This window comes from Talpa occidentalis, unplaced genomic scaffold (genome assembly GCF_014898055.3).
Source record: "Talpa occidentalis isolate TD23 unplaced genomic scaffold, MPIMG_talOcc4v2.1 talOcc4.10, whole genome shotgun sequence".
In the NCBI taxonomy this organism is placed as follows: Eukaryota; Metazoa; Chordata; class Mammalia; order Eulipotyphla; family Talpidae; genus Talpa; species Talpa occidentalis.
The window spans coordinates 40,253,314-40,268,898 of NW_023600993.1; the positions used below are offsets into that span (position 1 = coordinate 40,253,314).

General features: G+C 41.4%; 1 protein-coding gene across 8 annotated transcripts in view; it reads right to left on the bottom strand.

Moving 5' to 3' along the window:
* ARHGEF3 (Rho guanine nucleotide exchange factor 3) overlaps positions 1-15,585 on the bottom strand; it is a 265,843-nt gene that overhangs the window by 36,171 nt on the left and 214,087 nt on the right. For all 8 annotated transcript variants that reach the window (XM_054694777.1, XM_054694790.1, XM_054694770.1 and 5 more), the window contains one exon: positions 2,519-2,626. In XM_054694777.1, coding sequence (XP_054550752.1) covers positions 2,519-2,626 — 108 coding nt within the window. The remainder of the gene's footprint in view (positions 1-2,518; positions 2,627-15,585) is intronic.

The window sequence follows — 15,585 nt, forward strand, 5'->3', positions numbered from 1 at the left end:
ACATGGCATGATTTCTTTCTGTCCCAACTCCCTAGGTCAATGAAAATTTTCAAGGTGATCAAATATTTCCTGTAGGACTCCCTGTTTAGGGAAGAAACAGGAGAAAATAAATAAAGATTGCCTAGTAAGCCCAAGGAAAGGTTTTGCAGGTTTGACAATAGAGGATCTTAAAGTGATACAAGTCAGGGCTGGGCTGAGGTGGGAAGCAAGTTCAGTGCTCTCCCTTTACCTGGGACCACAAATATCAGGTCTGCAGGCCAGGCAAGGTGATGGCAGTGAGCAAAGGGACCAACTATGAGAGAACAGCTGGGAGACTGGGGATATTTGTAGCCGGCAGTGGCAGTGGACTGGCTATCCAAGTCCAGCTCATCACCACAGCATGGGAACACAGGTCCTGATCTGTTAGGACTTCCAATTCCTCAAAAGAAGCTAGAACTCCAGCTTCTTATATGATCATTTTGATTTTTGAATGCTAGCTAAAAAATTGTGCAAACAAAATACAACTTGAGGACCAAACGTGGTCACGAATCTGCCAGAAGGCAACTCTAGATGTAGCAACATGAAGGCAGGAAGTAGAGCCTGCTGCGTGATGAGGCACACTCAGTGCTTGTGGGAGAGGATGGAGCATGGACTGTCCAAGGAGACACAATGGGAAGAGATGGTTGGTTTTATAATCCAGATGTGGTTGTCTTTAATCAAGGAAGGGAATAACTACAGAGTGAACTTGAACCACAGCCACTGGGCTGGAAAGAAAAGGATGAAATGGCAGTAGACAGGCTAATGAATTTTAAAAAAAAGCAGAACTCAGCGAAAGACCAGATGTGCAAGACTAGGGTGGTGATGAATCTTCCAGGGGGAAGCCTGTGATGAACTTGGCCAGAGGGCTCAGGGACTGGTCACAGGGGAAGGAAGGTAAACACATTTTTCTTCACTAGCTTCAAAGCCCTCCATCTGGCTCCCCCAGACAACCTTATATTTTTCCTTTTCCTTTCTCCCACAAAGGCGATCAGGGGATTACCAGGGGCTCAGAGGTCCAAGCACTGAGAAAAATAGAGCCAAACCTATAGCTAATTAGGTAATGAGGTATTCATTCAGGAGAAACTTTAGCAGTTAACAGAAGTATGGCCAAGGCAGGGGACAAGCATTAGCAGGGGACAAAATGGCCAGAATAGCTTGAGAATGTGGAGTCACGGCATACTGATTGGATGGTGTAGACACAAAGACAGGAGGGGCTGAGGAAGACTCTCAAACATGTTTTTAAGTTATGGATTTTCATAGCATGGACATACAATACCTTGGATTCTGGTTCACAATTTTCTTAGTGACTCAGCAAGCTAAGTAAAAGTACTTGGGACAAGAAATGGCAGACTCAAGATTATTTCTCAGCTAAATAAGGTCTTTTCATGGCATGATTTTAGTGGGTATCATTCTACAAGAGGATTTTTATGACTTAAAGATGGTGCAAGTCCTTGGCAAATCTCAATTTTCACTTTAAAAGATAAACTTTATCAGGAATTTAAGAACCTGTACAAACACATGTTAACAAGACAATTATTATAATACCGAATATTTAGCTTACTAATTAGTAAATCAGTGACTGCTAACTAAGAACTAAAGTCCTATGCTGGGTCTTTTAAATGCTCTCACTCATCTCTACAATGATTCTGTAATGGCACTATGGGCCATCATCTCTAGTTTACATAGTAGTTATAAAAGCCAGACCATCAGATATTAAATCACCTGCCCAAGGTGACAAAGTCTTGAGTGACAGAGCTGAGGTCACAAGTGAGATATTTTACTCCAAGGCCCTTATTCTAGACAGGGGTCAGCAAACACTTTCCATGAAGGGTCAGATGGTAAGTAGTTCTGCCCTCGTCAGCAAGGTGGTCTCTATTGTAACTGCTCATCTCTGCCACTATAGAGCAAGAGCAGCCACAGTCAATACATTCAGGCATGGCCATGCGCCAACAAAACTTTATTAATGGACACTTTATTGATGGAAATCTGAATATAATTTGTATGTCATGAAATGTAATTCTTTTGATTTTTTTTCATAGTGATTTTAAAGAGGAGAAACTGTTCTTAGCTTGTAGGCCATGAGAAAACGGGGAGCGGGCTACATTTTTTTCCCACAGGCTGTATTTGCAGATCCTGGTCTAGGCATCCAGGCACTGCTGCTCTTGGGCTCAAGTTGTATGCTAGTTTCCTTAGGAGAATGGAAGATATTTTAAGGACAAAACCCATGAGATCAAGTATGGATGGAGTATACGACTCAAATACGATTGTAAGGAATCACCCAACGAAAGTGACTCCTGGAGTTATCCATAAAACGATTCCACCCGGCCCCAGTTTAAGATGTGTAACACCTATTTCTCCCTCTGAGTCCCTCATTTACTTTCACCTACTGAAATAAAAATCAATTCAGGTCATTCTGAAACCAGGGGAAGTTTAGAGTAGGACAGCGCTGCCTGTCCCGCACAACATGCTTTCTGCAAACACGGCTCTACCAGGTCCTTACCTGCAGGGTTTGGCTGAAGCGCTTTAATGGTGTGGTCTTCACGGGGGGGATGAGGTTTGCTAGTGATGTGACTCTGGAAAGGGGTTTGACCCGCTTATTACTAGGCTCCTGTAGGGTTAAAAAAAGGAAAGAAAAATGTCAAGGTCAATTACGAAGACAACATAACTCCACCACATAATCGTGCCCCACTCCACAAGCTGTTAGCTGCATGCCCATCTGCAGAATGTAAACAATGTCCAGTCTCACTCTAGCTGTGCAGAGAGAACCTGACTTGGGAGCAAGGGAAGTAGAAATGGCAGGGGGATGTCATCAGAAGTGGCCTCTGAGCAGACAGCAAACAGGCAGGGATCTGCTCCTAATCCCACGCCCGCTATATCTGCTATCTTTTAACTCAGAAGTGTCCACTTAGTAGATTCATTCTCCCCAACCCCTCCTGTAAAGAAAAGCTGCCTCAGATTTCCCTTCCAATGACCTTGTCAGGCAGTTGTCTTTTGATGCTTGATTTTATCTTTTGAAAAACCTTTTGCTCACCTTGCCTGAAGCAATTCAAATTTATTTCGTGCAATGGATTTTTGAAAGCACAAAGAATATTAGTTTTTTTTAATTCACTAAATTAAAAATCTTTTTTTAAAAGAAGTTTTTCTATAAACTGGGTTCTTAAGAAGGCATCTTTGTATCTATAGCATGTTTGAAATGCACATATGAATACTTATAAAGAGCAACCAGATAGCAAAGGAAAAATGTACAGAGAGAAAACCTAACCATGGGGGTTTATACCATCTGTAGCCACAGGTTTGAAAAGCTGGTCACAAAAACATTATTTGCAAATCTGCAAGTTACCCCAAACCAAGCTGATGAGTGAGAAGGAGTCTATCCATTCTAATGACTTTGCAGACGAGAATTACATAAATAAATACAGTTGACGGTGAGAAAGAGACAGATGACAGACAAAACATTTTACAAAGACAAAGAGAACAGTTACCCTTGTCTTCCTAAGCTCCATCTGACCTGCAGCAGATGCTGGACAGCACATGAAGACACCAAATTTTGATGGAGAAAGCCAAACTTGCCAATTGTGGTGAATCTCAATCATTTCCAGAGGGAGACTCAAGATGCTCATCTTTCTTTTTCAGCCATTGCTTTCAAAGTTTAGAGGGTTAAGGCAGAACTTCAGATTCTCCAGATTATCCCTACAGGATGTTTTGAACATAGTAGGTGCTTGGAAAAATCTTGCCTGGATCTGGAATTCTGCTGAGACAATCTCATGCCATTTTATGCCCTTGCCAGCCTCAGCAATTCAGAAATCTTCTTTGAAATAGACCCAGCCTTCCTAGCATTTAAATAGAAAAATATTACAAAAAATTCCATTCAAAGCAAGTCCACAATGTGGCCAGGAGTATCTTCAGAATTTCTCAAAGCAATGAAATACTTTTCCAAGACAGAGGATGAATCCAGACTGCTGGATACCTCTCTAGCTTCTTGGCATACTGAAATGAATAGACAGCAGGAAACTCCAAACACTGGGGAAGGCTCAGATCCAAAATGCAAAGGATGAATCTCTCATCACAAGAGACATGGCATCACAATTATTTAAGTACTGAAGAGAAAGCTTCCAATAGCCCTACTGCCAGGTGACAGAGCCTATCAGGATGCTCCCTGTCCAATGCCTAGCTCCTGAGCATCTGTGCCCAGAGGAGAATTTCTAAAAAAAATTTGTTTTACGTCATAGCTGCACCATCAGCATACTGAATACACACACACAGCCTCTTGAGAATCCACTGAATTTCTTTAAATGTCCCCTGCTTTGGGTTAGGAATGCCAGAGTTGTGATGTAACCCCCTTTGGTGACACAAACTGCACTGCAGCAAGTAAGATTTCCAAGGGGAGCAGGACTTGGTCTTAGATAATAGTGCATGTACTTCAGAGTCTGGAGACTTCTGGGTCTCTGTTTTGTATGGTTAAAGCGCTGGGTCACAGACTCTGTATCAGAAGGGGAGATTGAAGGGCAAATGCCAACTGGGCGCTCTTGTTTTAAAAGGAGGCAGGGAGTATTGCATGCTTGGCAGGATTGGGGAAGATTTAATTCTGTTGCACTTGCTGTGTCATCTTTTCTAAGGTTCTGCTGACTTTGCTGCCCATTTTATATGACCCAATTTGGCATTCTCTGCCCAGCTCTAAGACATATGTACAATGCAGATGCCTGCCCTTTCACAGGTTAAATGCAATGCTGCCACATGAGATTGTAATTAAAACGCCTTTCTTAAGGCATTGCCCTTTTGGAAGTAAACATCATACTGCTCTCTGGCAATCTGACATTCCCAAGTAATGAACAATCGATCCAGAAACAATTGCTGCATAATTCAGTGCTGTGATCCAGCAAAGCAGGCAGATGCAATTTCAGAACCAGAACATTTACAGGTTATTGGATCTATGGAGGCGGCTTTATGTCTTACCCATATGAGCAAAGTAGGAATTATAGTGTTCTCTGTGAGGGTTTCAGAGAGAATGGAAGATTAGAAAAATTCTTGGCCTAATTTGATTTTTCTTTTCTCTTTACTCGACATGTCTCCAGCTACATTTTACTGCTGTCTAAAAGGGCCCTCAGGGAAAATGTTTCCAGATTCTAGTTAAATAGCTCCACTGAGAACTAGCAAATGCAATACCAGGGATGTTCCTGAGCTTCACAGAGAGATGACAGAATACAGCCTGCAGAGGATTCCTAGGCCAACAATTCAGTTGCAGACTGAGCAGTGCAACATCAACACTAAACTCAGGAACAATGTCCTGTTTCAACTACAGACACTACCCTACTATGCAAGTTTAAGTCAAGGCAGCAGGACAGCTCACTAAAAAGGTTTTTGAAAAAAAAATTAAAAAAGAAAAGGCACTGAGTATTCCGTGTAGGGAGTATTTTCTGAATAACAGCAGGGTTTTTTTTTTTTTTTTCCTTTTTCTTATTGCACTGTTAGGCCCACCTATATATTATTGCTTACAAGCTGAAAGAGTAGATATACTGGTCTAATTTCTGAATCTCAAGTGATTATTATGAAGATTTCATCATTCAGTATTGTGTTTGCTGAGAGCCTAAAAGAGATCCCCTTCTTCAAGTAGAGAAATTTCCTTTCTACACTAAATTTGCTGTGAATTTTTATCGGGAATGAACATTGACTTTTATCAAATCTTTTCATCTTTACAGAGGATAACGAAGGGAGGGAAAGGAGAATGAAAGAAAAGAAGGGAGAGGTAGGAGGGAGGAAAGGAGAGAATGAAGAAAGCTAGGTGTGGAGGTCATGATTTTTCATAAAGGAATTGATTCAGCGACTTAACATATTATTTATGCTTGAATTACAAAGGGGGAGCGCTTCATGCAATTTTTTTAATGTGAGATTTTATTAAATAGATTTTAATATTCTTTCTCAAGGGAAAACAGCAACAGGTATGTCAAAGCAGATAGCATACAATGTAAGAAAATGCCTATCATATCAATATGATCTAGCATGATTTTTTATTCTTTCAAAATAGTTCCACTCTAATAGATACGAGAGAGGAAACCTGACTCATTCTTCCTGAACTTCACCTTTGCAGCCAGAGGTCTTCCACCTCATGTCTCTAGTTGCCCTGACACTACTTTCATTGATTCACAGACATAATCAAGAAGAGGCTAGGATGCAGCCATCAGCACAAGACTCAAACTGCTCCTGTGCAGGACAGCACAGCCCTGGGCTGCTCTGCACCTGGTTAGAAGCAAAGAAGAAGTAAGACTCAACTATGCCAGCAGAGGCTTTGCCCACAAGTTGACAATCATAAAAAAATCATTCAAATGTTTGGAAAGAGTGGAGGAGCCTTATGCAGTGCTCCATTTGTATGACAGGAAATATGCTGGGAACTGCACACCCAGGGGTTATGCTAATCCACCCAGTAACCCTCTTGAGACTTTCATCATCATTCTAAACAGAAAATCACAATCTCAATGATCGAGAAGTTCTAGCATTATTAAACAGTAATAATGAATTAGCATTTATTGCAGGGTCATTTCTCAGTGCTTTACATGTATTTACTAATTCATTCCTCCTACCATTCCTGCAAGGCAACTACTATTATGAACCTCATTTTAAAGAAGGGGTAACTGAGGCACAAAGTGAATAAGTCACTTAAAGTTACTCAGCTATAAAAGGTTGCCAGCTTTTAAACTTAGGTAGGCTGGCTCCAGAGCCCATGTCCTACACCAGGACGTGGCTAACTTTCTCTGTAAGGTCAAGATGGTAAATATTTTAGATTTTGCTGGCCATTCAGCCTCTATCATGAAATGATGACATTCCAATAAACCTTTATTTACCAACACTAAAATTTGAATATCATGTAATTTTCACACACCACCAAACAGTCTTTTTTTCCCCAGTCATTGAAACATACTGAAACCATCCTCAGCCTGAAGACCATAGGAAGGGGGCCATATTTGGCACAAGGGCCACCACTTGCTGACCATGGGTCTACACCATTGCTGACCTCGCAGGGGTCATGTCCCAGGTCAGCACCCCTCAGCCTCAGCTTTCTACTGTGACATTTCCAGAGATGACACTCTAGGCATGGCACCCTGTACAGTGCTCTTAGATTGTCTTCAGGCTCAGGAAGATGACACAGGCCAGTTTGCAATCTTCTCCGTGCCACTGGGCATGGAGAGTTCCTTCCTGGTGAGCAGGGGATACATTTGACTTACCCTTTTGTTAAGTAAACCCTAACCTACTGCACTGTATTTTCTCAACTTACCAAACAAATCAGCCTGAACGTGATACAAACTTTCTTTGACTATTAATGTATATGAATAAAGAGACACTAAAAAAAAGTTACACTGCCAAAGTAATATAGAGTTGGGAAAGGAGATGCAGTGGAACTGATCACAGATTGTTAACTGCCAAAGCTGGCTCAGGGTTAAAGTATGAGGTCAAAATTCTCCATAATAAAGATTTATTTTAATGGACAGAAAAAATTTTTTTTGTAAGTGGACCAGTAAATGCTGAAACTGGGGCAGAAATGCACCATCCAAGATTTTTACATCAGTTGTTAGTGAAGGTCTAATGAGAAACAATAGTGAAGAGAGAGGAATCATTTAGAATAACTAGAAGAAACCCAATAAAAGGAAAAAAAAATCCCACTACTGAATTTCCGTAATTCTAAAATAATATAGGGCAGAACAGAAAAAGTTCCATGTGACTGGGGAACGGAAAGCTGGGAGACCTACTTCAAAATATTTAAACTTGGTGATGGGCAACCCTATGGGGAGGCATCACCAGGTTGCCAGAATCCCTGAAGTCTGTTCCATTCCATTAACTAGCTTTTTTTTTTTTTTTTAACTTGCTCTAATTAAGAAACTTATCAACAGACTCCTGGTCACTGAATTCCATGACAAGACAATCTGTTTGAATTCAACATGAATTATCTTAGAAGCAATCTCAAAACCCATTAGATACCATCCCATACCAGTGAGAAAGGCCCATCTTAAAAAGATCAGAAGCAACAAGGGCTGGGTAGTTGTGGAGAGAAAGAAAATCTTGTACACCGTTGGGAGAATGTAGACTGGCCCATCCCATATGGACACCAATATGGAGGCCCCTCAAAATATTAAAAATAGATTTACCATAAGATCCAGCAATTCCACTCCTACGTGTCTACTTGAAGAATATAAAAACACTGACTCAAAAGGAATATAAACAGTCCTATGTTCATTGCAGCACTATTTCCAATAGCCAAGATATGAAAACAACCTAAATGCCCGGTAACAGATGTGTGGATATTTAAATATATATATAGAGAGAATAGAATACCACTTAGCTACCAAAAAAAAAAAAAAAAGGATGAACTCTTGCCACTTTTTGACAGCATAGATGGAAATGGAGGGGATAGTCTAAGTAAAATAAATTCTAAGTAAAATAAATCAGAAGGAGAAAGACAAATACCAGATAGATTCATTTGTACATGGAATATAGAGAAACAAAACAAAGGGTTAGTTACACAAAACCAAACCAAAAATAAACCCTAGAAATCTGACTGAAAAACTGAGGCTGCAAGAGAGGGTGAGTGGGTGTAGAAAGCCAATGCAAAGGGGCCCAATGGACTCTGGTGAACAACTATGGGTGCCATGGGGGTGGATGTGGTGTGACAACATACCTCTAAGAAGGTGTGAACCTCTATCTCTGAATCATGTACAGTGTTGTAAACCAATGTTACCTCAATTTAAAAAAGGAAGAAATAGACAGAAAAAATTGGGACCATTTAAGTCAAATTGCCCAAGGATAGCAATGCCCTACTCTGTTTTCCCCATGCCTGCCTCCCAAATGCATTTTTCTCCCCAGTCCTACAATAGTACCATTTTTAAGGAAGAAGGTTAAGACTTCTCACCCTCACCCACCAGATCCTCACTTCCTCTGCCTCTTCAGTCAAGTAAGCTCATTACAATTGCCTTAACTTTAACACCCCCATCCTTAGGGGCAAAGAAGGGTTCATAATGTTTTACAGTTTATCCCCAAGATTCTCACCCTTCAAGACTTTGGGTCACCACAAATGTGCTTAGATGCTCACTTCTTTGACACCTACTGCCAACATGTTCCCACCTTTCATGGTCTCTCAGTGCTAACCAGCCATTTTTTAACTCTGGTTTCTGCCTCCTTCCAAGTCATGGCTGTATTTCAAATATGCCCATACCTCCACTTTGGGGGGACCTAATATCTTCTTTGTATCTTGCACTTCAGTGAATTCCTCCCTATTTTCCTTTCTGGTTAATGTTTTTCTAACTAAATGGTTGAGGATGAGCCACCTTTAGAAGATAAATCTATTTTAGTGTGGTTATCAGTAAACCAGCTGGGGGATCTTGGGCAAAAAAATCTCTTCAACTGAAAAAAAGGGGAAAATAATCCTTTCATAATTAACAGTGAGAATTCTGTAGCATTACAATCTGAGTCAGGCACTGGGCTATGAGCTTTACATGCATTTGGTCCTTCAAAACATCCTATGAAAGCCCTAATGATCACTGTCCCCATTTACAGGTAAGTAAGCTATGGTTCAGTGTACTTGTCACGTAAGAACGCAGTTCACATATCTCAGGTGGCAAGGGCAAAACCTGGATCATCTACTACACCATGGAGCTCTCACATCACTGCCACCAATTCTACTTGAGCAGATGACAGTGAGCACACAGCATAGTACTTTGTGAAGAGCAAGGTCTCATCTCAGCTTACAGAGCCCAGAATAGGACTCACAAATTGGTATATTTTCACTAGATTATTTCTCCTACTCCTCTCTTTTGTCTCTAAGGAGAGGTGAGCTTTTCTTATCATTCAATTACACACTACCTTTTAAAAAAAATTGATTTTGTGATAATCTTAGATTCACAGAAGTATAAAAAATAGCACACTGTTCCTATGTACACTTTGCCTTACTTCCCCTACTATTATATCTTACATAACTATGACACATTTATCAAAACTAAGATATTAACATTGCTATAGCATTAACTAAAGTATAAAGGAGTTATTTGGATTTGACCAGCTTTCCCACTAATGTCTTTTTTCTATTTCAAAATCCAATCCAGAATGCCACATCATATTTTATTGTCAAATCATCAATTTCCTCCAATCTGTGATAGTTCCTCGGTTTTTCACATTCTTGACACAGTTGAAGAATACTGGTGGGTTCTTCTCTTAATCCAGATTTGCCTGATGTTTTCTCATGATTAGATTCAGATCATGCATTTTTGGCAAGAATACTAGAGAAGTGACGTGCACTTCCTGGTACATTGTATCGGGGGTACAAGATGTCACATTATCTTATTATTGGTGATGTTAACTTTGACCAGTTAACATCAGTTAAGGCAGTATAATAGGTTCTACTCTCAAACCTGTGAGTAGACTATCTGGTATTAGGATCTTTGTAGATGACTTTAAGATAAGTTCATACTAAATTAGAGTAGGTCCTAAATCCAGTCACTAGTGTCCTATAAGAAGGGAAATTTAGACAAACACAGGGAGAAAGCCATGTCTGACAGAGTCAGAAACTAGAGCAACACATTTATAAGCCAAAGAACACCCTAGCTAGGAAGAGACAAAGAAGGATTTTCCCTGCAGGTTTCAGTGGGAAGACAGCCCCGCTGACATCTTGAATTTGGCACTCTAGTCTCCAGAACAGTGAGAAGTAAATTTCTTTTGTTCTAAGCCATCCCAGCTATGGCACTTTATTACAACAGCCCTGGGAAACCAATACAGATGGGATCTGCTACATTTCTGCAGTGTAAAGTTACCCATATTTTGGAAGAGATATTCTGTGATACTTGTAAATCTGAATCTGAGAGTGTTTCCCCAACATCTACAAAGTGGTTGTACAGGTGTCACCTTTGGGGGAATGTCTCCTTGCTGAATAGGGAGAACTACAGAGCTGATTCAGGCGGAGTGGCCCCAGGGAGGCAGCTTTGGCTGGAGCAGGCAAGAAAGGGAACTGGTGCAGTGGTGGGCAGGCAAGGGGAAGCAGAGGACAGGGCATGCAGGACACAGGTAGCAAAGGGGAGGCTTTCATAGAGCTGTTTGAGTGAGAGGAGTGAGACTGAAAGACTAGAAAGTGGAGCTTCTTTGGAGCCTGAAAGTGATTCTTCATCTTATTTTTTGAAACAGAAAAAGATAATAGTGAAATGATGGTTTCTAAATCCAAAATTTCCATTATTTTTTTTTTCTGTTCTCTTTTCTCTGACACCGAGCAAAGTGACCTGGTATCATCTGTTACCAGAAGTTAAAAGGCAAATAATTGGAGACTCAAATTCCAACGGAAACCTGGTTCCATTGATTAAGTCAAACATGTTTCAGAATTACTTCTAACCCACAAGGTGAGCAAAAGGTCTTCAAACTCGGAACTATAATTTTCCTCTAGAGATGCTTACCAATGATTTCATTAAAGGGGCTACAGGTTTTGTGGACTTTGACAAACCACCAGGAGCAGCTCTGGAGGGACCTCTGATAGCTTTGTGTAGGGTAAACACAAAGATGGCGGCCACACCCTACTGTTTATTTTCTCCCGCTGTGAGCCTGGTGGCCTTGTGCTAGGCATCCAGAGGAGATTTGATTTCCTCTTTGATGAAATGGCCCAACTCTCTCCATATCAGATGCTATAAGGAAAACATTCCAATTTCCTTTTTAAAAAGAAAAAAACAAATGCTGTTTCTGGTGTTTTTTTTTTTTTTTTCCTTTTGGTAATGGGAAATAAGGAAAGCCCAGATAAATAAATACATAGAATATTCTGAGTTACTTCAGTCTATGGTCAAGCTGCAAATAGGGTGTTGGATTGCTGTGTTGAGGACCCAACAGTTTCTCCAGTCTTATGGCTGAAAATGCTGACCAGCAAATAATGGGAACTTCAGGAGATGGTCTGGGCAAATCCACAAATGAAGCCATGAAATCTCAGGGGTATAAAACAGAGCACATTAGGTTGAAGAGATATTTATTTCCTGTATATGGAGTCTATCTTTGCCTAAGCAAGTCAGCACCTCTAGCATCTGATCAAAAGTGGTCAGTGAAGTAGTTGCTCTGAGGGGAGCTTTAGTAAGGGAGAGGCCACATTTGACTGAGTTTAGACAATGCTGGCATGAGCACCTGGAAGTCTGTTATATTCCTGCCCCAAACACAATGTCCAAAAACAAATAAATACATTAAAAAAAACAAGATATAAATAAATCATACTTTATGACAATTTCTGTGGTCATCCCAGCTTCATTTCCTCCAGGCCTCCCCCGCTTTAAGTCCAAATCACATGCTGGCAAAATACTATAGCTCTCTAATGTTTATATAAAATGAAGGAAGGAAGGAAAAGTGGGTGTGGGGCAAGCAAGACAGATTTCATCCAGTGTACCCTTGAGAAGCAATTAATTTCACTACAGACTCCAAGAGGGCTAACGTTCATGTCCTATTGTTTTGTTTCTGAGGGAAGACCTAGAGCAAGTAATTACCTATATTCTTCTCATTATCTATGAAAGTTTACCCCCACATTGGAAAAGTAGCCTGTCCTACTTGTCTGCCATGGGGAAACTCATTTCTGTTGAATGGTTTATGGGATTGGGAAAAAAAAAAAGAAGCTTGGGAACTAATTCAGTAAACTGGGGGTCTCTCCAAGAGCTAAAGCAGACAGCAGCAGCAGCCTAGGTTACGAACATAATCTCTTAGTGGTGCCAATAAAATAAAACAGAACCACTGTTTCAGACACTGTATTTTTGGCTAAGGTTTCACTCTTCAATTACTTTCAAAGTTATTCGTTTCAGTCAACATTATAAGGCTAAGTCAACATTTGTCCTGGCAGCAAGCCCAAATTTGTTATTTTATTAGTCTGCTACTGGTTAAATTGGCCCAAGATTAAACACCTCTAATAAATAGCCCTAAAATATTGAAGTTTAGTAGAAAACCACATTCGAGTTCTGTTACACAGGATGTTACTATTACTTAACCTTGGGCTGAAGGTGAAATGCACACCCACACTCCAATAAGTTCCTTTTAGCAAACGCCAGCCCATCGCCTGAAACTCATTTTGGTCATGCCCAGACACGGCACTGCAGATCTTTAGAGAAAGAGGAAGCCAAATATTTAGCTCTCTCTGTGGTCCCTGGTTCTTCGTTGGCCTTCTGAATGTCAAGCAAAGCTCTCACTCTGAGCCATATGCTCAGAGTTGAAGCAGTTCAAGAGTCTGACCTGGTGACATAGCCTCTGTAGCCCTCACAGGAAAGGCCGCCTTGGGCCCAGAAGACGCTGTCTTATGATTAGATCAGGCTAAGCATTTTGGGCAAGACTGCCATAGAAATGATAAGCCTACCACATCACATCCATTCTCAGGTCTGGGCAATGAGGCCAAGGCTGCGTATCCTCCACTGAAGGATGCCAACAAGGTACAGGAAGTGGCAGTGATGGCCAAATCCAGATGCAGTCAGAGGGCCCTGAGGAAGGCCTCCAAGACTCTAGGGTTTCGCAGTCAATTATTTCCTGCTGACTTCTTGGAAACCCTTGGGCAGAATGTAAGTTCTGCATTTGTTTATCTCTGTCAATGGGATTCCCTGGCTTCTCCTTGGGCTGGTCTGGAGGGGACGGGGTAGAATGCCACCAGATTTACCCCTGCCTTATGGTTCAGAAATCGGTCTGTGGAGACCCCGAGGGTACTTTAAGAAGTTCTGCTGAGGCATTCCAAAGGAATGAGCTGAAAGCCTCTGCAGCAAGTGACAAAGTTTTTATTGCTCCAGCCCAAAAAGAATGTGTCCTCTCTGCAAAGGATCTAAAGATAAAATATAAGCCAACCTTTCAGGCCAGAGAAAAATACCCTATGAACCCAAGGTACTATGGTCATCAGGAGCTGTGGCTAATGATGTAACCTTTACTGCCTTGGCCTCCTCTCCTGTAAAGTAGGGCGGACTCTCCTACCCCCTCGCAGGGTTGTTGGGAGTAGGATCACCTGCATAATGTGCTTGGTACAAGTCTGCTCCAGAGGACACCCCCAGTAATTATGATATAATTGCCTTTATCTCTGCTGTCCAGGGAGAGGCATGGTGTTTCACCCAGCCTGTTCTCCTGCCCATTCCATTCTCTGAAGCACTGGATTTTGCCCTGGGTCTCCCAGAGACAAAGCTGGAGGTTCAGGTCACCTGCTACAATCTCACCAATGATGGGATCTGGCCAGAGGCCTTGGGCTGCTGCATATTTTGATTTCACATTCCTGCCTTCTCTTTCCCCACCTCCCATCCCTGCTGATTTATCATCTGTTTAGTCAAACTCTGGCTGAATAGAGCAAAACTGGGAGTGATTTGGCAGAATCCAAGGCTCTGTCAGAGAGGAAAATGTCAGTTAAATCTCAAGATAAGATGTGAGGGGGGAAGGGAACTCAAGTAGGTGGATCTCATGATCTTCATGAAAACCCTATTTGCTAAGTCATGGGCTAGAAGACCCAGTCTCCAAACTCACCAGATCCCAGTAACAGCTTAGATTAGTCAATGGTAGCAGCTCTGGGCATTCAACCCATGTCAGATGTGCAAGGTGGAATTTTCCCCCAAAGTAACCAGTAACTTTTGGCTTCCATACATAAGGACCACACAGAAACGCTGTCTTCTCTCTCATCCACCTGTCATGCTTTAAAGTTCAGCATTAACTGAGCTTTCCAGAAGAGGGAAAAGCAGTACAGAGATGAAAAAATTGTGCAGATTTTAATCTCAGTGTTCTAGAGGAAGGACAGACTGTTCCAGAATCTAGGATGATCAAACACGTCTCAGGCAAGCAAAGCTGCCAGACAGTCTGCTGTCTGACTGAAGTTGACACTGGGACCAAGGCATCCTACATTCAGATGCTGGGTAAAACCTACATGGACATGTAACTGAAGGCATGGGGTCTGCAGGAGAACACAGACCCCCTTCTCTTGCTGTCCATTGGGGTTTTGGCAAGAACAATGATTTTAAGCAGACAAGCCTTGCAGAGATGTGACTCTGTTGGGAATTATAAAATACATTTGCCATGATCTCCTGGTACCCCCCAGCAGCCCCTCCTTGCACAACTTATCCCTTCAAATCATCTGGTCCATCTGCACTTCCACACCATGTGCCTCATCTTGGAACTGGGGGACACAGCACTTGGGTATTTTAGAACAAACTGCTCTGAGAACAGAATACACTGAGATCTGATTATCCAAAATGGAAAGTGCTACCAGTTATGCAGCCACAGGCATGGACTATATGGGGAATACAATAAATCTAAATCTGGGGGAAAATATAAATCTAAAACTTTCTTGAGTTCAGCTTCAGCTGACATCTAACCAATCAGCGATGGTTTGTAGGAAAATAAGGCATAAAACATGCTATTCAGGAGACTGTGATTTGGATTGTCATGGCCTTTCTGTTGCCCACACACACACACCCCAAACTGAGCCGATAAAAAAACCTCAAAATGTTACTCCTTGGGTGTGTGTGTGTGTGTGTGTGTGTTTACATAAGAATACAAGACTGACCTTACTCGAGATAGTTTTTATTCTGTAGCACATTAATTAAAAACTGCCCAATGAAAATGGAT